The sequence below is a fragment of the Lepisma saccharinum genome, chromosome 21, assembly GCF_977018435.1.
Source record: "Lepisma saccharinum chromosome 21, izLepSacc3.1, whole genome shotgun sequence".
Taxonomy (NCBI): Eukaryota; Metazoa; Arthropoda; class Insecta; order Zygentoma; family Lepismatidae; genus Lepisma; species Lepisma saccharinum.
This window is the reverse complement of record NC_139249.1, coordinates 55,125,069-55,148,408: the sequence shown is the minus strand read 5'-3', so window position 1 is coordinate 55,148,408 and position 23,340 is coordinate 55,125,069. Positions and strand designations below refer to the sequence as shown.

Here is a 23,340-nt window from a genome sequence, read left to right as displayed (position 1 = left end):
TTTAAGAGTCTATTTTGCATTTTGCAGTTCATTTTGCATCATTTCGTCACAAAACAGGGTAGGAAAATGCACCTCACACCTTTCAGAAACATGAAAAATTAACATTACAATGTATTATTTTCGTCAAGAACTAAATATGCATGCCTATAGCAATACAGCTTGTAGTTAAATATTATAATTTATTTCCTTGAAAAATATGAATTGAAATAGGTATATACCAGATTCAGTGAACAAGCTCGTAGTACCGGGTTTCTTGTAAATGTTCATTTCCACCTCTTCGAAATTTAGCTTTTCTTCGTATTCATAAATATTACTTATTTTTAATTAAAAAATATTTCTAAAAAAATAGAAATTATCCCATACCTACACACCAATTCTCCATCCATTGCATCATGTTCATCGTTACTATTAAATGAAACACGGCCACCTATTGCTGAACCTATTATATACACCAACCACGTAAGTCTCCCTGAAAGAAAAATAGAAGATGCCATGGAATGGTAAATAATTACATATAATACTGAAAAACAAAACAATATACGGCCACCAATTTACACCAATATCAAATACACAAGGTTAACTCAAATACTATTATCTACGCAAGGGAATCAAAATAAAGAAATAGGATAAAAATAAACACACAGATACATGGGCAAACAACATACTGTACAAAAAATTAAGTGCAAGCATCCACCTATTTAAGAATCTCCCTATAACTTCCTGCATTACTGTATTTTTTGTTTCTTTCTTATTCTGAATCCCTCTGATGGTGAGGGTGAAAAGGTGATTACATTAAATTCATGAAGATAAACTTGGAACACTCTGCACAAAACCAACACTTGTTTTTCAAGTGACATTTTGGCCTTTGTGAGTAGCACATACTTCTTACATGATCCATGATATCTTAAGGTTATATAGATTATAACGGGTGTCCCACTAGCTTTCGGATCCAAAAAAAAACGTTATAATTTCTGAACGAACATACATAGGAAAATGAAATTCACAATACACGTACAGTCAACTCTCGATTCAACGACCTTTCACAGTTCCCGGGAAAAGGGTCGTTATTTCGAAGGGGTCGTTATTGGAATTTGCACCAATTTTCAGCTTAAATGGAGCTCAAACGGTCACAAAGATGCCTAGTAGACGGTAACATCTTTTATCCTGGTAGTTATACAACCTGTTATGCACAGAATTCGTGTTGTGAGAAGGAAAATAGAACATGAAAACGTTTTCACAAAAAAAGAATTTAAAATAATGTTACTTTCTTTCAATTGTGCACAGTCGTTGCTTTTCCAGGAAATTCTTACAATTCTAGTTCATGAGAAACCCGTTTGCACTGAGACCAATGGAAAGGAAAACAATATCGAGCTTATTGCAAGCAAAACTCGAAGAATCTTGACACCAGTCAGAATGGTGCCAGCAAAAGTCGGGAGATAATCGGGCAGAATGAATGTTGGATTTTATACGGGTCTACTGGAGCATTGTCTGTTACAAGATTAACTGGTAAGATTAGATCTCTCGGGAGAAACAACACAACCTCTCTAGGCACCAGACAAAAAAAAAAAAAAAAAGCAAGGCTGTAATTTTCGTTCTGGTTCGGCTGTGTAAAATACATCGTAAAAAAAAGTCACTTTTCTTTGCTTCAACCAACTTCATTCCCCCTCCTCCCCCATTCAAGGGAGCAGTCCAAACTCCTTCCTTGACTTGCATTGTAATCCAGCATGAAAAAGGAAATGCGCAACTTGTGCGTTTCCCAATGCGTATTCTAGGACACGTCATTAAACAGCGTCGCAGTCGATAATCATTCCGATTTGGAATTGAATTTCACTTTAAACTGTATATTTAGTCCCGATTAGCCCATCAGCATAAAATGAACTGAAAACCAGTGTTGCCACAATCTGTAAGCACAATTTCCCTTTCCAAGGGGTAAAATTTCCCTTTTCCGCCCATTTTCTCCCTTCATCTAAAGAATTATTATTATTATTAATAATAATTATTAAATATTATCCTTGACCCATGTTCGTATGTATAAAATGTTAATCAATTTAACTTTTAAATGCTACGACGCCAGGGGTACCGGATTCGAATCCCGGCCTGGGCATGGCTGTTTGTGAGTGTCCATTCATAAATTTCATCATATCATTACTCATCCCCATCTTTGCAATTAGCCAAGAGTGGCAGAAAAGCGAAGTAAAATAAACCAAATCAATAAACAATAAAATCAATAACTTTTTAATGTTTTTTGGAAGATTTAGATTTCATTTCGAAACCAAGCTAATTTTTTTTGTTTTGATATGAAAGCTAAAACTATGTTATAGTTGGCAACTGAAGACTTTCATCAGTAAAAAGCAAAACACACAAACAGAGATTGGATTTAGGAAGGCCAATGCCCCTTATCTTCATCACACCATCAGAAGAAAATTAAAAATATTCTACACAAAATGCTGTTCTAGAAAGGCGCACATATGAAGAGTTTGTGTAGAAAATCACATTTTTGCCTTCCCATAAAAATGTTAAGTTCGGCGCATGGATATACGCGTTTTATTAAAAAAGATATATAGTACATACCTGAACAAATGTTCTATTCTGGTAAATTTCACATATTAGGTGGAAACTTCTAAAACAAAGCAAGTTTTTTATTAAAATTTAATCCATTGTTGGTCACTTCTTGCCACACTGCACGGAATTTTTTAACTTGTTCCCGCGGTGTTTTTTCATCTTCCGATAATTCTCCACGACGTTTTCTAATATATTCTGGAGTTGCAAATAGTTTCATTTGCTTCCCTTGTTCTCCCGTCGTCCAAGACGGGCACAGCCTTCCACCAAACACTCGCACACGACGAATAACACACCCAGTGTTCAATGAAGACTGAAGTAAAGATAGGTTTGCGACAAAGATAACTTTATGGTTTGCACGTGCAGTGTTTGAGGCAAAATTCAGAGAACCGGGGAAAGCTTAGATAAACAATACCCTCGGACTCCCACACCCATAAGGGTGAATGGCCAAAGACCTCCGGCCCAAAACGGTAGCCAGATGTGGGTCAACCCAAATTCCACCCTTCCTCTCAGAACAAAGTAGGCCTATACGACAAAATTAAAAAAATAATAAGTTCTCATTTTCAAAACTAGAATCTGTTATAATGTTTAATATAATTAATGTTTAGTTTGTCTTAAAATTTCCCTGAAAATTCGCTATTTTTCATCGAATCTCCCTTTTCACTTAAAATTAGCTCCAAATTTCCCTTCAAAAAGGGAAATTTCCCTTCATGTGGCAACACTGCTGAAAACAAGCTTTATGAAACTGTGCATTTTCACATATCAAAATGGTAGATCACTCTCACGTTAATCGGCGATTTAATGTTGGATTTAGGAGTATTCTCGGTCAAACACCCACCCCTCCAATCGTTTTCCCCTTGAATAATGTCTTTTTAATCAGTCTCAGCGAGGATTCCTACATTGAATATTTTTTTTTCTTTCTTCAGATGAATGGTTCTGAAGAAAAGTAAATTCAATTTACAGATTTGCTTATCAGAAGGCGCAGAACATGAAGTTATTTTAACTCTTGTTTTCCTTTCTGGAGATCGAATTTCCTTATCGGCTTTACGTTTTACCATGCAACAGACAATAATACGGGCAATATTTCTATGCAGACAACAGCATATAAAAAAAAGGGGACCTGAATTCTGCAATTATCAACATTGCCGTGCACACCAGTGGCGGAGACTGAGCTGGGGAAAGGGGCAGGGGGAGGGCCACTTTTTTTTTTTTTACTTGTTCTATGGTTTTTGTTTGTTTTCAAGAATATATCCAGAACTGGTTTCCCCATTTTAGATGTCAAAGGAAAGGAAGAGGGGTGGGTCCTTTTCCACCCTTGCCTGTAATCAGCGCGTGTGCACACAGGAGCAAGAAAATCGTGGCTGAAACAATCGGCATCGCCCTTCCCTCCCCCCCCCTCCCCCGTTTGCTCACAGGAAAAGAGGGAGAAGTCAGTCAGCCAACGGAACACTTTTTTTTTGCAGGTATTACGACATCGCCACAATTAGGAAAACGTATGAAGTGGGAAACGGGAGTTATGATGCACGTAAGATCGAAGTAAACTTTTGTGGAAACCTGGATGACAACGCATTAAGCGGGTTGATGATCTTTAGTTCGCCTATGTGGTTTTGATTATCTCTAACAGTTTCGCTTTTTTAGGAAGTGTTGCAGGGAACAAAGAACACGCTTTGAATGAAAGTGGTTATCGGAAGTTGTCTGCTACAAGGTCGAGAGTTGCTCACTCACGGGAACCTGCTGAGCTCTAGGTCACAGCTGGACAGATGGGCCAGACTTCCAGGCGCCACACATCTGTATTTTTGAACATTCCTGCGATCTTATCTCTCGAGGTGGTGTATTTATCTATGAAAGAGCTTGACCTGCCATACACATTGGCAAAGACTGCAAGTTCAGCAGTCATTTCGGGCTGCTCCCCCGCGAGTTTTCAGCAGCTCTTAGAACAAGGAAACAAGTCAAGTCGATTTAAAATAACATCCAAGCACATTCGATCTTCTCTTCTCGCATATCCAAGAGCAAACCTGGCATGTTGGGTAGCGCCCGTCGGGTGCAAGGTAACATTGGTGCGCTTGAGGAAGGAGAGGGCAGAGGTCAAGTGCTAATGGATATCACTCAAGCATGGTGTGGTGGTGTCTATTTTTAGTTCAGACCCAATTGTGAGCGGTAGAGCGTTCATAAAGGGAATGCGTGGAGGAAAAAAAAAACAACGCATTTTTCGGCCGATTTCCTTCAATTTTTCAACTTTTTTTCCAAATTTTTCACGATTCCCGGGAAAAGGGTCGTTACTTCGAGAGGGTTGTTATACCCGGGGTCGTAGAATCGAGAGTTGACTGTACCTTGTTTCATCCTGAACACGAGGCAGGGTTGAACATAAGCGCGTGCCTCAAAACAAAGACGGTAGGTGGCACCGGGGGAAGTGCTGCTTGGCGTGGTGCGTGTGGGTTAGTGTGACGCGAGTCCCTGCATCGCGAGGATGGATCGGTACACTGTACCAGAACGCATGTTCATTGTAAAGAAATATTGGATATCGGGATCGTATCAGACCGTTCAACATGAATTTTGCCGTGAATTTGGATGCCGTAAAGGAGCATCGAAATCATCAATACATCATTTGGTGCACTAGTTCGAAACAACAGGAACACTGCTTACGGGACATGGAGGCACGCGTCCACAGATGTCCGAGGAGACAATACAGAATGTGCGGCAACGTCTTTTGCAGTCTCCTAAGAAGAGCCTGCATCGATTATCACAGGAGGCAGGGATGTCAAAGTCAACTGTGCAAAGAGCCGCCAAAAGAGGCAAGCTGTATCCCTATCGCGTTACAGTCATCCAGGAGTTGAAGGCTACAGATTGGGAAAAGCACGTGACGTATTGTCGTTGGTTGCAAGCTTTGCTGCATGACAATCCAGGAATCCTAGACTATACTTTGTTCACGGATGAAACTTGGTTCCATCTCTCCGGGTATGTGAACTTGCAGAATACCTGGGTGTGGGCCAATGAAAATCCGCATGTGTACCACGAGACTCCACTTCATCCCTTGAAGGTGGGAGTTTGGTGTGCAATTTCCCGACAGCGTATCATTGGACCCATCTTCTTTTAAGATACAGTAAACACACAAGTTTACTTACACATCTTCAGTGCATTTGTGAATTAGCTGGAGCGACGTGCCATACTTCCAATGTGGCCATGGCAGAAATTGAGTCCTTTTTTGGTGACAGAATCATCTCCAAAGGATTGTGGCCTCCAAGATCCCCAGATTTAACACCTCCGGATTTCTTTTTATGGGGTTTCCTTAAAGGTTGTGTCTACAGAAACAAAGCACGATCACTGCAATTGTTGCGAAACAACATCGAGAATGCAATTCATGAGATCACACCGGACACTCGACATCGGATTTTCCACAATATGGAACGCCGTGTACAAACATGTCTGGACGTCCAGGGAAGACACTTGCAACACCTGCTGTGACGATCATGTATTCAGCATGAAACAAGGTACGTGTATTGTGATTTTCATTTTCCTGTGTATGTTTGTTCGGAACTTATAACATTTTTTTCGGGTTCGAAAGCTAGTGGGACACCCTGCATTATGTGTTACAGAGAATAAAGTACCCATACCACAATGTCATAATAAAAAGAAATTTTGGAGTTTTAATGCACGGCATGAAACAAACTGCATTGTCTTATTCATTCTGGTACATAAAATTCACATGCACTAGTTTATTGTGTTCCCAGCTAGTGGTTGGTGGTGGGGTTTGCTTGCTTCAATGATCCCCCAAGCCGGGCAGGCCAGGGGAAGGGGCGGGGGAGGGCAGACTACGAAGCAACCAATCGGACCTCCAGAACTGCCTTGTACAGAGAGATTTGGTTACCCAAAAACTAGGAGAGGGAAACACTGATGTAAAACCCAGGGGTAGAATGGACTCTGGAGCTATGAAAAGCAACCATCCTAGAGGACAGAAACCTCGAAATCAAGAAATCAAAAGACCTGGTCCTCCAGGTTGGGGGTTGGGTGTGGGGCTGACCACCCCACCTCATACAATGCACATTGTTTTGAAACCCCAACAGCCCAAAGAAGACTTGCAGGAAGGAAGACCAAGAATTAGATGGGAGGACAGTATCCAGAAGGACTTCACATCAGAAATTGGAGAAGAGCAGTCCAAGACAGGACATTCTGGAGGAAGAAAGTTGGGGAGGCCATGGCCCGAAAACGAGGTGAAGTACCATCCATACGTAACAGGTATTTTATCATGAGCTTATTTAGTATATATTCATATCACTTATGAAAACTTCATTTTAACTTCTGAAGAAATGCAATGGGGTTAATTAATCTCCTTAATGATTGTAATGGATCTTGCTTCCAAAAAGAAACTCCAAATTTAGAGATTAACTTTAGAAATCTATGACACATGATTAACATGTTACAAACATAAAAACAAGATCATAGAATTTTGCACTAAGTATCAGTAAGTTTACCAATACAACAATATGCCTTTATCAGCCAATACCAATAGTGTAGTGATAAATCTGCCTCATCCCTAACTTGTTGTAAAGAAATTGATGTAATCCTGTATATATATATATATATATATATATATATATATATATATATATATATATATATATATAATGGATAAAAGCAAGGAGGGCCAAAAGGGCTAAGTAAAAATCAAAGAAGGTAAAAGGAAACACTCACCGGACAGTAGAAAAATTCAAAATTTTCGCTAATTTCATAGCATCATCGGTGTGAGGAGAAATAGACGGAACCGGAAGTTGGGGCCCTGCAGAGTTGCCAGGTCCCCATCGAAGAAGAAGCGGTGCGTAGAACGAAAAAAACACTGTTTCGTCACCAGGCTCGTCGTAAACTGTGAGTGTGTAGGATGAGTTGGGAGGGAGGGCGGGAGGGTGGGTGAGGGTTGGGCGTTACTGGGTGGCCTTGTTCAGGCCAGGTGGAGTGGTTGCACTCATGGCCGATATATAGGCCCTCTCCCATCTTTTGCGAACAGAGGTGTTGGCTGGTTGGGGTAGGAGGTGGATGATCGCTACCCGGAAGCAGTCGTTGAAACTGATGTTGTGGTGGCTGGTGTGGACGGCGACAGTGAAGTCCAGGTTGTGGGTCATCTATATATATATATATATATAGATATAGATGAAGGAATGTTAAGCATAAAGAATAGTCTTTTTTTATTTTCTACTGAGCGAGGTTCAGTCTAGAGCTGCTCTACAACCTAAGGACAAGGTATTACAAAGTAGGATTACATGTGAAAAGCATTAAACAAAATGGTTTAGAACAAATGAAATACATGAAAAAAATAGAAGCACACATATCAATTCACACACACACACATACATAATTCAAAATTGGATCTAAACAGAAGTAAAGAAATGTGTACACAATACGCATTATTCATGATGTCAGGCGAGTGTATGTATATTTTGGGGGTTTAGCCATATGAGGAGCAATTTAATCGTTGTTTTATTCGTTAAATATGTTATAATATTGCTTTGAAGTGTTTGATTGAGGTAGCAGATGAAATACCACCAGGTAAGGCATTCCAAACAATAGCGAAAGGGATGGCTAACTTAAGCATTTTGCCGAAGATGTTATCTATTCCTGCTACATTTCAACGGATGCTGTGTACGGCCTTTCTTACCCCACGCTCAGACACTGGATGAAATTGAAATTCTTCTGCATCATTGTTCAAAATGTTTTCAGATAAATATTTGCACTCCTTTGTAATAAGGTCGGTGTCACAGGAAGCATTATTATAATGGTGATTTATTTTAGAAGTGTTACCGAGATGGAGTGGAAGTTTGCCGGTATTTTGTCTGCAATTTATGCTGACTGTTTTCAGGAACTTTTTGCATTTTTCGTTGAGTTGTTTACAACAAATGAATAGTAAGCATTTCTCTCCTGCCTCAAAATGGAGGTGGCAAAATTTTGTAGTTCATTTATGTACATTTTCGCAGCACCCCATCCCTCAATTTCATAAGAAGTCTAAGTTTATTGTTAGCCATGGCGTTGGCTCCTTTGTGATTCTAGCCATCCTCATCGAGGCGTGATCATTAAACAATTTAGTGAGATTTTTCTCTAGTGACTCTATATTAGCGTCAATGTCATTGCAGTGTATGTAAATGCTTCAAGTTTATTTCAGCTGCGTCGCGATTAAAATTTTATTGGTTAAATTCCTTGAAGTCACGGTATGTTATGTACTTAGCGGTGACCCTTGGCTTTGCATACTGCAGATACTATACACTTGTCAGACAATGGTCTGAGGTTCTGATAGGATTACATATTTCAAAGGAATATACGATATCCGGATCATCAACAATTATTAGATCCAATAAAGATTCAGTCGTATCTGTGATTCTTCAGGGTTTATCAATTAATTGCGTTAGGTTGTAGGATTTTAAAATTTCATTGAGATATAAAGTATCTGGTTTGTGTGTGCACAGCCACAAGCCATTTTCTTACCTTCTTAGCAGTGTGCCAAGGAGCGTTATCATGCATGAAAAGATCACACTTGTGGATCTGAAGCATATCCACTAAATGGTCCTTAAGAGCGTTGATATATCGATCTGCGTTCATCGTCACAATTTGCAGTAAGAAATATAAACCTGCTCTACCCTTTTCACATGAAAGACACCCCAACACCATTACAGACTGGGAGTGCCTAACGGTTGGAACTGTATACTTTGGGCCATATCGATCTGAAGATGATGGACGTCGAACCTTAGCAACTCCCATTCGGAACAGTTGGAATGAGCTTTCATCGGAAAACACGACTTTCCTCCACTGTGCTGGTGCACAGTGTGCATATTTCTTTGCAAAAGCAACACGGTCTTTCTTCATGCGGGCGATGAGTAATGGCTTGTTAGCAGCAGTACGACACGACAAATCCAAGTCTTTCTGTAAACGGTACTGTATCGTGCAAACACTAACGTTTTCCAGCAGACTCTGGTGCATTTCTTAAGTTCTGACACTGTCAGTCGAGGGATTTTCTTTATTTCTCTCATTAGGAGAGCATCTGTAGATTTGATTGTTTTTCTTTGCCTCCCACCACCGAACTTGTGCTTTGGAATGACAGTCGGAGGCTTCCTCTGGCGGCTGCCAGCACCTTCATTATGGTTGATTTTGCACAAACCTGTTGTTTACATATAGTCTTTATTGGGACGTTTTCCATGTTTCACCATGCAATAATGCTGGCTTTTTCCACACTACTACAGTACTTTCCCGGCATATCACAAATACATCTGTACAGTAGTCAAATATCCAACACAAATACAGTAGGAAAATATCCAACACAAAGTGCACCACATGAAAACACAGAAATTTATCACACACACTACAGCAGAAAGTCACCCTTCCTGTGTCAACTAACAATACGAAATGAAATGAACTCGCTTATCAGCAGTAATAATACACTGTTGCCAGATACGTTCATGCAGAAACAATTCAGTGTTCGAAACAAAACAACACTAGATACAAGGCTACAAAGTGATAAGACTGCTTACTACGGCAGATTTCACATGAGGTCCAGTCATTTTGCGGCAAGTGTAAACTCTAAATTTCGTGTTTGAGAGTTTATTCTCATTTTGCAGTTCATTTCAAATTATTTCATGAAAAAACATGGTAGCAAAATTCACCTCGCACCTTTCAAAAACATGAAAAATTAATACAATGTGTTATTTCACATTTCGTGAAAAATTACATATACATGCACCTAACAATACAATATTATTTAGAGCTCTTCCCCAAATTGTCACACAAACATATTATCAAGGTGGTGCTATGGAAGAATGCATAAGAATAAGAGGCAGTGGCCACTGAAATAAATAGAACAAAGAAAAAAAAAAAAAAAGAGTTCCGCGGATAAAGTGAGTACTACTTTCCACATATTTATCTACTACCGCATTTCTCTTCTCCTAATTATGAATATAATTAAGTAATGCTTTCAGCTGAAACTCACCTTCCTGAATGGTAAGATCCACTTGTTGTGCATTGGGACTGTTTAACAACTCCTGATAAGCTCTCGCTGCTTGATCAAAGAGTTGAACGAGAAGTGTGCATGTTTTTTGGTATTCGCAACGACCTATCACTGATAATTGTTCTAACTGTTGTTGAACCATACCCAAATCTTCTAAAGGATCTTCCAACCCTTCTCTGTAAAAATAAAAGCAGAATGTTATAGAATATAATATTAATTATTATTATTACAAAGACATACATAAAATACTGTATTTTTATCATAAAGTGGGTAAACTCCCAAGATTCATATAAAACAACTTAGGTTTCAATTTTTTCTAGCAACTATATCTGACAAAAACAAAGGTAACTTAGATTAATAACTTAAGGAGAAGAGTGACAGTTTCACACCAGTTGTGCATTTATTTCAATATTGTCTCAATGGACAATGCTTCTGAAAAAAAAATGGCGTATAAGACAATAGGAATTACCCTTCATGTTGCAACTGGAAACATATTTTTTTTATGTTGATTATTAAGATAGACACAATATTTGAAAAATATGTTGAATAAGAATTTTCAGAACTCCATGTATTTCTTATGGGGAATCAACTTTAAGTTACATATTCAATCTGTCCTCCTTCCTCTGATGTCGTTTTCTATGCCATCGAAAGTTTGATATTCCCAAGAGAATAAATAAAATACTCCTATAAGCGCAATGCATTTGTCACTTACCTCCTACAGGCACCCTGGCAATGTTGCCAAACCTAGTGTACATAAAAGAGCTAAATTTCATTCAACGAGATAGATTTATAAAGGCTGGAAAAATTGCCTCCTAGGGTAATTTTAAGTGTCAAAGGAGTGGGGGTGCTGCTATTACCGTTAACTTTAAAATGATGACAATTTATTCTTAATTTTCACGGTATAGATTTGGCAGCATCATCCACCGATGATAAAATAAAGGATTCCCGGATAACAATATTATGTCATCTTCATGTCAGCCACGGTGCTATAAAAAAGTAGCTGTGGAAGTAAGAGGGGGTGAGACGACGCAGCCAATAAAACAATATCACGTCACGTGCAAAATACATACTCATGGCAAAAGTTCGTCTATGTGGGCAGGAGCCAGTGATGGCATTCTAATGGGGCACAGGGGCAGGTGCCCAAATTCACAGCCAAATGAGTGCACAAAAGAGGCAAATCTGGCTCCAAAAGAACTAAGTTTGCAATAGTGTTGTGGAGGGAAGAGCCTCGAAGAAACTGTTCCCTATGTTCTTAATTTAAAAAGAAACTGTGTGTAATTAATTTTAATCTAGTCAAAGTTTGTGTTAAATTGATTGATTGATTGATTTGCTTTATTTTACTTTGCCTTTTGTGCCACTTTTGACTAATTTGCGAGGATGGAGATGGGTGATGATATGATGAAATTGATGAATGGACATTCACAAATATCCATGCCCAAGCCAAGATTCGAACCCGGGACACCTGGCATCATGTGCTAATTTGTGTTAACTTTATGCTCAGTAGACAAATCAGAACTGGACTTGCAGTTTGAAGTGGGATCCGAACCACTGTTTAATATGCCTCCAACAGGAATTGAATCCGGGACCCCTTGATTACAAGGTGAAAGCATTACCATTAAGCCACCAGGGAGACAACATAATGTGTGTGGAGAATCTATCAACTGGCAACATAATATACCTTAACTGTACAAGGGTTATTTTAATTTCAGTACATAAAATTAAATTATTATCCACCAACAGCCAACTCTTCCAACGGTTACTGTGAAATATAACCTAATTACTAGAGGCATGCATATTATTTCGTTTTTGACGAAAATACGAAATGTGAAATAAAGTAAAATTAATTTCTCATGTTTCTGAAAGGTGTGAGTTGCATTTTCCTACCCTGTTTTGTCACAAAATAATGCGGAGTGCACTGCAAAATGCGAAATACACTCTTAAACACAAAATTTAGAGTTTATTTACCGCCACGACACTTTCTGAAGTCAGAATTATCCTGTGAGTTGCAATTCACGGAAAATTGATTAATTCTGCTGTAAATATTTGAGAAGCAAAAATGGACTCCTTCATGCACGAATAAACTTAATATTCTGGTAATGACATAAATGTGTTGTTAGAAGGATTTGTTTATTTTGTGCAGTAAGAGCAGTTTTTAAATCAAATTTAGGGTTATATTCACAATTTTAAAACCAAAATGTCATTTTATATACCGCTTTTTCACCGCTTTAACAGCAAAATTTTATTTTATTTACCACTTTTGAACCTGAAATTGACTCTGTTTTTGTACCTACATTTTGCTTTTCTATTTACCAAAAATATGTGCCTCTACTAATTATTCAAGTAATGCATTCTTTTCTTGTCCAAATTGTATTTGTATACACAATGGTTGTATCTGAGGTTGAATAAATCCCCATATTGTGCCACACATTTAGGTAAAACTTAGAAGATAATTATACTACAAGAAAGTGTCATGCAGCATTTTCACGAAGACTACAAAAGACCAAAATGCTGCAAAAGTATTGGCCCCCTATACGCCTTCATGGCGTGGTGCTAAGCACAGGGGAACACTTTACTTTTTTTTTTTTTTTTATCGGTAAATAAAATCCAACCAATACTGGCATGAACCAATACAGATACATCGGCATTGGTATCGACTCAACCATAGTTGCATTTCTTCTCTTGCACCTACAATAAGAGGAAAGCTCTCACACAAAGAAATCCATTCACTGTAAAAATCTTCATGGCACAAGTATACTGAGGGCCAACCAAGCCTGCCTAAACACACCGCCATGAAATTAGGTGGGGGGCAGATGTTTGCACTGTTGTCACGTCGGAGGACAATCTCGTGTGTTCAGAGGTTTAAGAGAATGAAAGATCTCATTGTAGAGTTGGTTTTCGTAATCCATGTAATACAAACTGACAGTATTTGCTCAAAAGGCCTGGGATACCACAAAAGTATCCCGGAGAGTGGTCTGTCTAATGTTCGAACTTGGCAATGCAGCCCAGTTGACGTTGCCACACAGTGTGCACGAACAAGTGACTTTTGTTCCGGTCTCACTTTGCTTTTTCCATATGTGACTCAAGTACAATTCCGGCCAGCTACCTAATTTCATGGCCGTTCATTTAGTGTTTTTCACAGGGTCACAATTGATTAGTGCTACTGTTGCTTTCAAGTAGCTCCCCAATTATCTTGAAACTGCTGAGTAAACACCAAAATTAAGGAGCTCCCATTGAGAGCAGAATCTGGGACCTTTCACACCAAAGGCAAGAGAGCTAACTATTAGCCTACATAGGAGCTCAATTCAATATAAAATGTAATAATTATGTAATAATTTACCTATAAGGATTGGCTTTAATGATGCTTAGTCATTCTTCATTCATTATCTTCATTAGTATTTGTTAAATGTTCCATGAATGTGGTGATAAACTGTTCATTTTCTATCATCCCTTTTGATTTTTAAAATTGTAACATCTTTAATTTTAATCCAACCTGGCATTGATTTAATACCAGCTGAGTTAATTAAATATGGTGGAAATTCATTAATATGTCAAATTCATAAATTAATTTGTTTAATATGGAATAAAGAAGAAATCCCTCAACAGTGGAAAGAATCCATAATTGTTCCTGTGTTTAAAAAAGGTGATAAAATGAACTGCAATAATTACCGTGGAATTTCTCTACTCTCAACAACATACAAAATATTGTCTAACATTCTTTTAACAAGACTAACCCCATATGCTAATGAAATTATAGGTGATTATCAATGTGGATTTAAACGTAACAGATCAACTACAGATCAAATTTTTCACATCAGACAGACACTTGAAAAAAAGTGGGAATATAATCAAAATGTCCATCAGCTATTCATTGATTTCAAAAAAGCATATGATTCGGTCAAAAGAGATAAATTATATAATATATTAGTAGAGTTTGGAATACCTAAGAAGCTTGTTAGTATGATAAAAATATGCACCAGTGAAACAGAAAGTAAAATTCGTGTGGGTAATAATATGTCTGACAAATTTATAATTCATGATGGGTTAAAACAAGGAGATGCATTATCTCCATTGCTCTTTAATTTTGCCTTAGAATATGCTGTTAGGAAGGTAAAAGAAACTAAAGAAGGACTAAAATTAAATGGTGTGACTCAGTTGTTAGCATATGCAGATGATGTAGACTTACTGGGGGATGATATAAATACGATTAAGAATAATGCTAAAATATTTTTCAAAACTGCTAAAGAGATAGGTTTGGAAGTTAACAAAGAGAAAACTAAATATATGCTTACAGGCCGAAACCAAGTGTTAGGTAATAATCAAAATCTAATTATTAATAACAACTCGTTTGAACCAGTTTCCAAATTCAAATACTTAGGAGTAATATTAACAAATGAAAATTATATTAAAGAGGAAATAAAAAGTAGGCTTAATTCAGGAAATGCATGTTACTTCTCTCTTCATAAACTTTTGTCTTCTCGTTTAATATCTAAGAAACTAAAAGTTAAAATATACAAAACAGTAATTTTGCCTGTAGTATTATATGGATGTGAAACTTGGTCCCTTACATTGAAAGAGGAACATAAATTGAGAGTATTTGAAAATAAGATCCTTAGGAAAATCTTTGGACCTAAAAGGGATGAGGAGACAGATGAGTGGAGAAGGTTACATAATTTAGAACTACATAATTTGTATTCATGTCCAGATATTATTAGAATAATTAAATCAAGAAGACTTAGGTGGGCAGGCCATGTGGCACGAATGGGAGAGGAAAGAGGAGTTTACAGGATTCTTGTTGGGAAACCAGATGGTAAGAGACCTGTAGGAAGGCCAAGACGAAGATGGAGGGACAACGTTGAGATGGACCTAAAGGAAATCGGTAGGGATGGAAAAGAGTATATAGATCTTGCTCAAGATAGGGACAGATGGAAGGCCTGTGTTGCTGCAGCCATGAACCTTCGGGTTTAAGAAGGCTAGAGAGTTAGTTAGTTAGTTCTTTAATTACAGAGAAACTTAGTACTTACAGTTTCCACGAAGCTGGCTTTAGCTAGTTTAAAAAAAAAGTTTAATTTGATATGCAACTTGCAAAACATATCAAATACAACAGCCATAAAATCGAAAAAGTACATGTCAAGCACAAAGCGCACAGACATACTAAAATAAAGGAAACGCATGCCATCATGCACTTCCAACCCAAACATCAATAGTGGACAAGCACACCACGCGTGGATTTCTCTACTGCAGCAACTAACACCGGTGAACGGCCGATGACATGGATGCAGGCAGATAGGTGACAACAGTGAAGCTAGCAGCAATGAAGGAACAAAAATCATCAGAAACTTGTCAAGCAAAAACGCAACAAATTCCAATGAGGATGGTGGCAGTGGCCACTGAAATTAATATAACAAACTAAAAACAGCTTCGAGAAACTGCGAGTACTAACAAGGGAGGTTATCTAAGTGTCCCACTCCGATTTCCATGAAACGTGGCAGGTGTATAGAGGGCCCAAAAGAAGAAATACATGTTTTTTTTGTTTCGGCTAAAAAAAACTGGCAGATATACAAATGGAGCATTTGAGATATGGAGTGCATATCACTGCAAACACAGCTATCACCGACGAGACAAAGAATAGCAAATTTGCCACACGAGAGCATACAATGTGACAAAATGCGTTACATAACACACGATACATGCTTGACACAAATTATGTGCAACACACCTACCACGACATATCACCTATGGGCAGTCTGTCAGGAGATACCTCACAAGCAGAGGAGATAAGAGTAAGGAAACGTGAAATGGTGCCAGGAGGCCAGTTAAACACAATTATCAGGTGTGCTGTAGTGGGATGGTATGTATGATAAGACATCATGAATCCAAATTCCGTATGTGTGACCCTGTATATAAAGGCTCACAAAAGAAAATAAGGACAACCGTTCTGTATCATTTTGAATGTGGTCACACTTTTAATAAGCTCTATGGAACTATCCTCTTGTCCCCTTGGCTATGGATATCACCTATATGATATCTAGGTCATGCTTGATAGGGTTACGGTTCCGGTGTGCGGCTATTTTGATGCTCCGTTACCCTGTTTAATCCGTCTATTGTTATGCCCATGCCTATCTGGGAACAACGGTGTCTATGAATTCAGCATCTCTCTACAATTCTTTCTACAATATTTCTTCCTTTATTCCTTCCCTCTATACACCTGCCAAGTTTCATGGAAATCGGAGGGGGACACAGGGGTCAGACCCATGCTCTGAACAAGGGTCATATGATTAAAAAAAAATTTATACGTTTTTAAAACATAAGTCAAACTGTGAGGAATATTTAAAAAATTCAGCCATTGAAGAAAGGTTATTAAAATTAATTATGTGAAATCACCAGATGACAAAAATTCATACGAAAATGTTTGTAAATTTTGACCACATGTCCCATTTCAGATGGAGAAAGACAAAAACAAGGCAGGAAGTAAAAGAGACAAAGATAGATGCTTATAATTAAGCACCAGACACTTATATAGGAAAATAACATGTTGGTTAGCAACAAATTCATATTAAAAAAAACAAATATCTGAATAAAAGATAAACATTACCTGACTACAACAGCTACAGACTCAAGCCTTGATGTAATGTAAGCATTAGTGACTTCAGGAGTGTATGTTTCAAGTAAATGTGGTTCAGTAGCCTTAACATAAGGAACTGAAGCAACCATTCTTTGCCACAGACTCAACAAGTAATGCACACTGTTAGGAGCGAACTGCCACATCTGAAACAAGGAAATGCACACATCATTTCACAGAAGATGTACATGATTAAATGTAATATACCAATACAACACACATCTTACAATAATATCTGTGGTTTCAAAACAAAACAGATTTTGCAACAATTGGAGGAATGATATATTTCCACTAATTTCAAAAGCCTATTTTCAAAGGCTGTGCAGTGTTGCCAACCATTCAGCATGTTAAAACCATACAGACGCATTTTAGAATTTTCAAAATGAAGAAGTAATCATAAAAACCTTATTATGAACATCAAATGAAGACACACAGAGCAAGTTGAATGGTGCATTTTAGAAATTCACCCCTGCCCCCTCACCAATTGGATAGATGTCCATGGTTACCTACAAATTTTAAATGGGAAAAGTGGGTTGAGAGACACGTTATTGGGTAGGTGTTCTAATTTCAAGCAAATTTTACAGAAAATATTTTTTTGATATAGAACACTGTGTTTGTGAATGTGCACCCTGAAACAGATTTCTTTGCATAATTAAATTAACCCAAACTACCTGCACACACAAATGCTCATCAATTTACCTCTAATTTTGGATATTGTTTCTAATTTCTGGGTGTCTACCAGAATAACAGGTCCAAAATTCTTGACCTTTCTTTTCTTTTCTTTTCCTTAACCTTTTGTTACGCCCTTGCACATTCTCATAAGAATCAAACAAAAATGTACAAGTCGAAAGTTTAAAGTGATAAAAATGTTTGTAAAGTGATTAAAATGTTTGTAAAGTGATTTATCAAATGAACTTTGTGCTGCAAAGGTCTACTCACCAATCGGTATATTATTGACTGAATGAGCTAACCTTTATGTGATGCACTTATGGATAAAGCTTGTTTGATAAATATACCTAACTTTATGATGTAAATGTAAATGTGCCAATACAGAGATTATTGATGATAATGAACTAACCTTTAGGTGATTGGCAAATGGCAGAACATTTAAAATTGTATTTCCCAATGAGAAAATTTGTCAACCGTATGAAAGGATTTGTTAACTTAAAAGAACATGTCAATTCTCTTTGTAAAATTCGGAAAGCTAAACTATGTATTTTCAGAACATTTGCATGTAATAACTCAGAATATTGTATAAAAAAATTGCTAAAAGGCAAGGATTCGAGGCTGAGAGCAGGAGTGTATATATACTCTCCGCACGGAAAAAAACCTTGAACGAAAAGTCCCCACGCAGCTTTCCCTTCTTACGTTCAGCTCGGGCCATAAGAATGAATGGTCCACTCTCCCCCTCCCCTCCTTGCAGGAGTACGGTGTACAGGAGTCGCAGGTCTGCGTAGGTTTTCTTGCTTGTGGTTTCACTATAATTTGGTGAAATTAGGAGTTGAATTTTAACCTGGATATCAGGTAACAGTTGGGATTGCTTGACAACCTCCTTCAAAACTCAATGTCTGTATCTCTAGGCAGAGGTATTGTGATACTGGGAGTTTTCTAATGCGGTCAATGCAAGTACATCAACACAAGGAGGGTCTCGGAGTTTAGGTGGAGATGTTGAGGATTACCACACTTTCATGAGTCCTAGCTTGGCCTCTCAGTGACGTTCGTCGAGCAAGTATCTATTTATCTTTGTTCATTAAGTTATACCGAAAGTAACCGTATTTAAACTCCAGTGATCAAGTTCCTGACGACCAGATGTAAGTAACCTGCTGGGAAAATAAACATTTGCAGTTAAACTATATCTAGTGGTTAGACTTTCCTTTACGCCTACCCTGAAGATAGGTTTCAGTGGAGACCACTAGTGTCTTTATGCCCCGACTACAGGAGTAGAGGAATAGAAGGTTTACCAGGACCCCTAATTAGATGAAGTTAGAAATTATCAACTAAGAAATTTCTTTTTTATTCAATAGAACCCCTACAAAAAGCTGCTTAACATGAAATCTGAAGCTCTACTTTAAGAAGAGAATTATACTTTCTTTACATATTGATACATGTAAAAAAGTAATGCTTCAGACTTCATCGTGGATGGGGAATGGCCACATTACTTAATATTTTTACAAAACATCACACATACACACACACAAATATAACTCTTACGAAACAAAGCTGAACAAATCTTAACCACAAGTCAATGCAATTGTACATTTCCAAATATTGATAAATAACTGCCAGGGAAAGCTTGCATATGATAACATAGGTGTAGACCTGAAAAAGAATAAAGCAAAGCAGCTATCACCCAGTCCACTGCTTAAATTATCATCATTTTGCATTTTGGAGACTACCAAGGCTCTGACATCTGGGCTCATAGCCAGTATAATCCTTTGTGGAGCTCGTGTTGTGTCATCTACAAGACTCATTCAATATATAACCGGAAATATGTTGTAACAAATATATATTAGAAGTGCCAAAAGAACTACAGTACTATGTTTCAACATAGTCCCACCCCCAGTTCAATGCACCTACACCAGTGCTTGATAATGGCACGGATTCCACAGGAAAAAATTCTTTTGGACGTGTGCGTAACCACTAATGCACCGATGACTGAACTTTGTCGTCATACTGAAACCTCGATCCACTTAGTCCATCTTTCCTTTCAGTGGGCCAAAGGTGTGGAAATCGGAAGGTGCAAGATCGGGCGAATATGGAGGGTTAGGTAAGCACTCAAACATTAGGTCCTCGATGGTAGACAATGTGACATTGATTGGCAGTGTGTGGTCTCGCATTGTCATGGAGCAAAAGCATAAGAGTGGACACCAGACCACGTCGTCTCTGCAGAATGGCTGGTTTCAGTTTTTTACGCAAAAGGTTGGAGAAGGTGGTACTGTTTATATTATGACCTCTGGGCAAGAATTGGCCCCATTGTGGTCCCAAAACAAAGTTCCGTGACCTTTAAAGCAAGTCCTCCACTTGAGCAATGTTGCATTCCGTGACTGCAGTGACAGAGCTACCTGGATGTGGAGAATCTTCAACACTGGTTACGCCCTGCTTGAACTTCTCAGTCCACTTTTACACTTGTGACCGACTCATACAGTTGTCACTGTATTGAACTGTCAAGAGGCGATGAATTTCTACCGGTTTCACGCCTTCACTCAACATAAATCTCACAACACTTCGCTGCTACAACTTGGAGCACTCCTGTAAGGGTTCCGCCATCTTCTGTAACTGCTTCCCAGCATCCCGTGTGCAAGGTAGGCGTGCCAGCCCCAGCTATGAATAGCTTACAAATGCCTTCACAAAATAAACATATAACAATCAAGGTTGTATTTTAGATTTTCTACTTTTCCGGTTATTTATTGAAAGCACCTTGTATATACTTTGTGATCGTCCCTTCATCTATCTCACCTTGCCACCAATCTTCCTCATCTTTGCGATTAGCCAAAAGTGGCAGAAAAGCTAAATAAAATGCACTAAAATCAATCAATCAATCAATCATTGTGATAGCAAAAATTCTTGACAAGTATAATTTTTTTACTTTTTTAACTATCATGACTTTCTTGACTGGATGATACCCTGAATTTTTTGTTATTGAAGAATAAGTTTGAAATGTTTTTCACCACCGTTATATACCACTGGTTTACCACTTTTATAAATTTTAATTTACCACAACATTTGTAACCCTCTCTATTAGTATCGGCAGATATAGGGATATCCTTCATAATTTTACTTACTTACTCCGATCCACTTCTACCCAAAGGTCTCTAGGTTTTGCAGAGGGCTCTCCATTGGTTACAATCCATTGCTACCTTCCTTGCTTGATCCCACTTAATGCCTCTTCTGGTCAAGGTCTGCTCAATGTTCTTGTTCCATACTCCTATCCTTCATTCAAGTTAGATGGCCAAACCATCTCAGTTGTGTGTGTATGTTTGTTCCACTTGTTTGGAGTTTAGTGTTATCCTGATAAGTTTGATTCCTAATTTTATCTTTTCTTGTTTTTCCAAGTACTCTTCATAAATATTTCATTTCCGCTGTCTGTATCTGCTGTAACTGCCTACTTGTCAGTGCCCACGATTCGCTCCCATATAGCATAACTGGTAGATATATTTCTTTATAAATTGCCATTTTTGTTTTCTGGCCGATTCTTTCTTTCCTAGAAACCCTTGATTGATAGCATAATATAGTTTGTTCATGTTTTGCATTCTTGTATTTGTTGGTGGTAATTTCAAGGTATTAAAAAACTCTAGTTCCAGTTCTTTGTTTTCAAACTCTATTTTGCATGGTTTCTCTTTGGCTATTCTCACAATTTTTGTCTTCATTTAATATCATTGATTTATTTAATAGGCTATTATTTATAGTGTTCATGATACTTTGCACTAACTTTACGAATTTTACTAATCTTGTGCAAAATTATGCATTTTGTTGTTATTATTTTTATGAATATACATGCACTGGTTTTGTAAAATGTCTAATTTCACAGTACTAACCTACTGCAGTCACTTAGTTACTTACATAGGTTACCATACTATTCATGTTCCTAAGGAACTCTTGGATTTCAAATTGGATGGTTGAATGTCAGTTATCAGCAAATTTGATATTGGTACTGGCAGGAGGGAAGCACGACAAAAGACCACTCTATGAGGATATGTACTGCTCAGCAAAGAAGAGAAAACCCCCAGAAAATTTGGGAACTAAAATCCACCCCCACTTGTTTCTGTCCCGGTGAACAGTAGCAGAGGAGAATCTGGGGGAAAGTCTTCTTTTCCTCTGCTCTCAAATGGCACACTGTTGCCACATTGCCTCACAGCTAGCTGTTCTCTGACAGATGGAATTCTGGCGGACCTGCCGCAAAACACGACGTTCAGGGTGGTGCGTTTGATGGTTGAATAAGAATGGATAGCATTCGTGACGATTCCCGATTTAAATAATTAATAACAATAAAATCTATTGTCATGGTTGTGATTCTTACTATGAGATAGTAAATATTACCATCTAAGAAACAGATTTTATCTTCAATTTAATTATTAATTAAAATTATATCCTTAGAGACAGTGGCAGCGATTGGGGGGACCAGGCCAGAGGTGCTAACTTAAGATAAATTGGGGGGGGCAAGGTTCACATAAACAATATTTATGTAAATAAATAACCCGTCAAATATACACACAGCTTACATTTTAAAAAGAAAGAATGATTTGAAGAGGTTTTCTTGGGCAATCAGCCAGGTGATTTCCGGATTGGCTTTTGAGAACTAGTGTCACTCTCATCTTCAGAGATTGAAGTGAATCCCTTAAGATATGAGTGGCGTTAGCTCTCGAAAGCTCAGAAGCCTATCCGGAAATCACCTGGCTGATTGCCCAAGTAAACCTCTTGAATATTCGCCACCAGGAAAGCTTCAAGAATTATTAAAGAATGATTTTTTTTGTAAACTTAGCACGTACAGTGGAGTGCAACCCAAATCCGACTCGTCACTAACATTCACCTGACTGTCATTATCGCACCATTTGTCAACCTCAATGACACTTCCACTCTCATCTGAATCAGAATCCTCACCGCTCATGTGACTTTCATCCTCCGAGCAGTCTTCGATTACCAACTTGTCAACTTCTACTTCAATAATTCCATCCTGGACCTCTTGTCCTCTTGTTTCCCCTACACTTTTTCACAAGACCTTTTCCATTCTTCTTTGGGAAAGTTCTGAAATTCTTCTCTTGCAACTTCCAGTACTCTGCCCAAATTACGATCCACATTTTGTGATGAAATACGACCCTTTATGATACCCCAAACATAGTCAATAGGGTTTAGATTGCAATGATAATGTGGAAGACGAAGTACGGTGTAGCAGTTTTCTGCTGCAAGAGTGTCGACCCGATATTGCGGGGGCTTTTGGTTTTGATTAGCTGATATAATTCAGCCTTTCGAAGGTTATCTGAAAATTCAATTGAATTGTCTATCAACCAGTCCAGCAGTGCAGGTTTGGTGCTGCCTATTGTGGGAGGTTTGTTGACTTGCACAGAATGGTAAGGTACATTGTCCATGACAATAATGCTGTTGGAGGGAATATTTGGTAACAATTGACTTTCAAACCATCGTTCAAAATTTTCAGCATTCAGTTTCCCCATGATAATCTCCGGTT

General features: G+C 38.1%; 1 protein-coding gene across 4 annotated transcripts in view; it reads right to left on the bottom strand.

The window, feature by feature from the left end:
- The window catches only part of Ranbp16 (Ran-binding protein 16), a 176,387-nt gene that overhangs the window by 132,061 nt on the left and 20,986 nt on the right, over window positions 1-23,340 (bottom strand). For all 4 annotated transcript variants that reach the window (XM_083142982.1, XM_083142983.1, XM_083142984.1 and 1 more), the window contains exons 8-10: window positions 17,133-17,305; window positions 10,523-10,716; window positions 364-469 (exon numbers count right to left, since the gene is read on the bottom strand). In XM_083142982.1, the coding sequence (XP_082999108.1) occupies window positions 364-469; window positions 10,523-10,716; window positions 17,133-17,305 (473 nt within the window). The remainder of the gene's footprint in view (window positions 1-363; window positions 470-10,522; window positions 10,717-17,132; window positions 17,306-23,340) is intronic.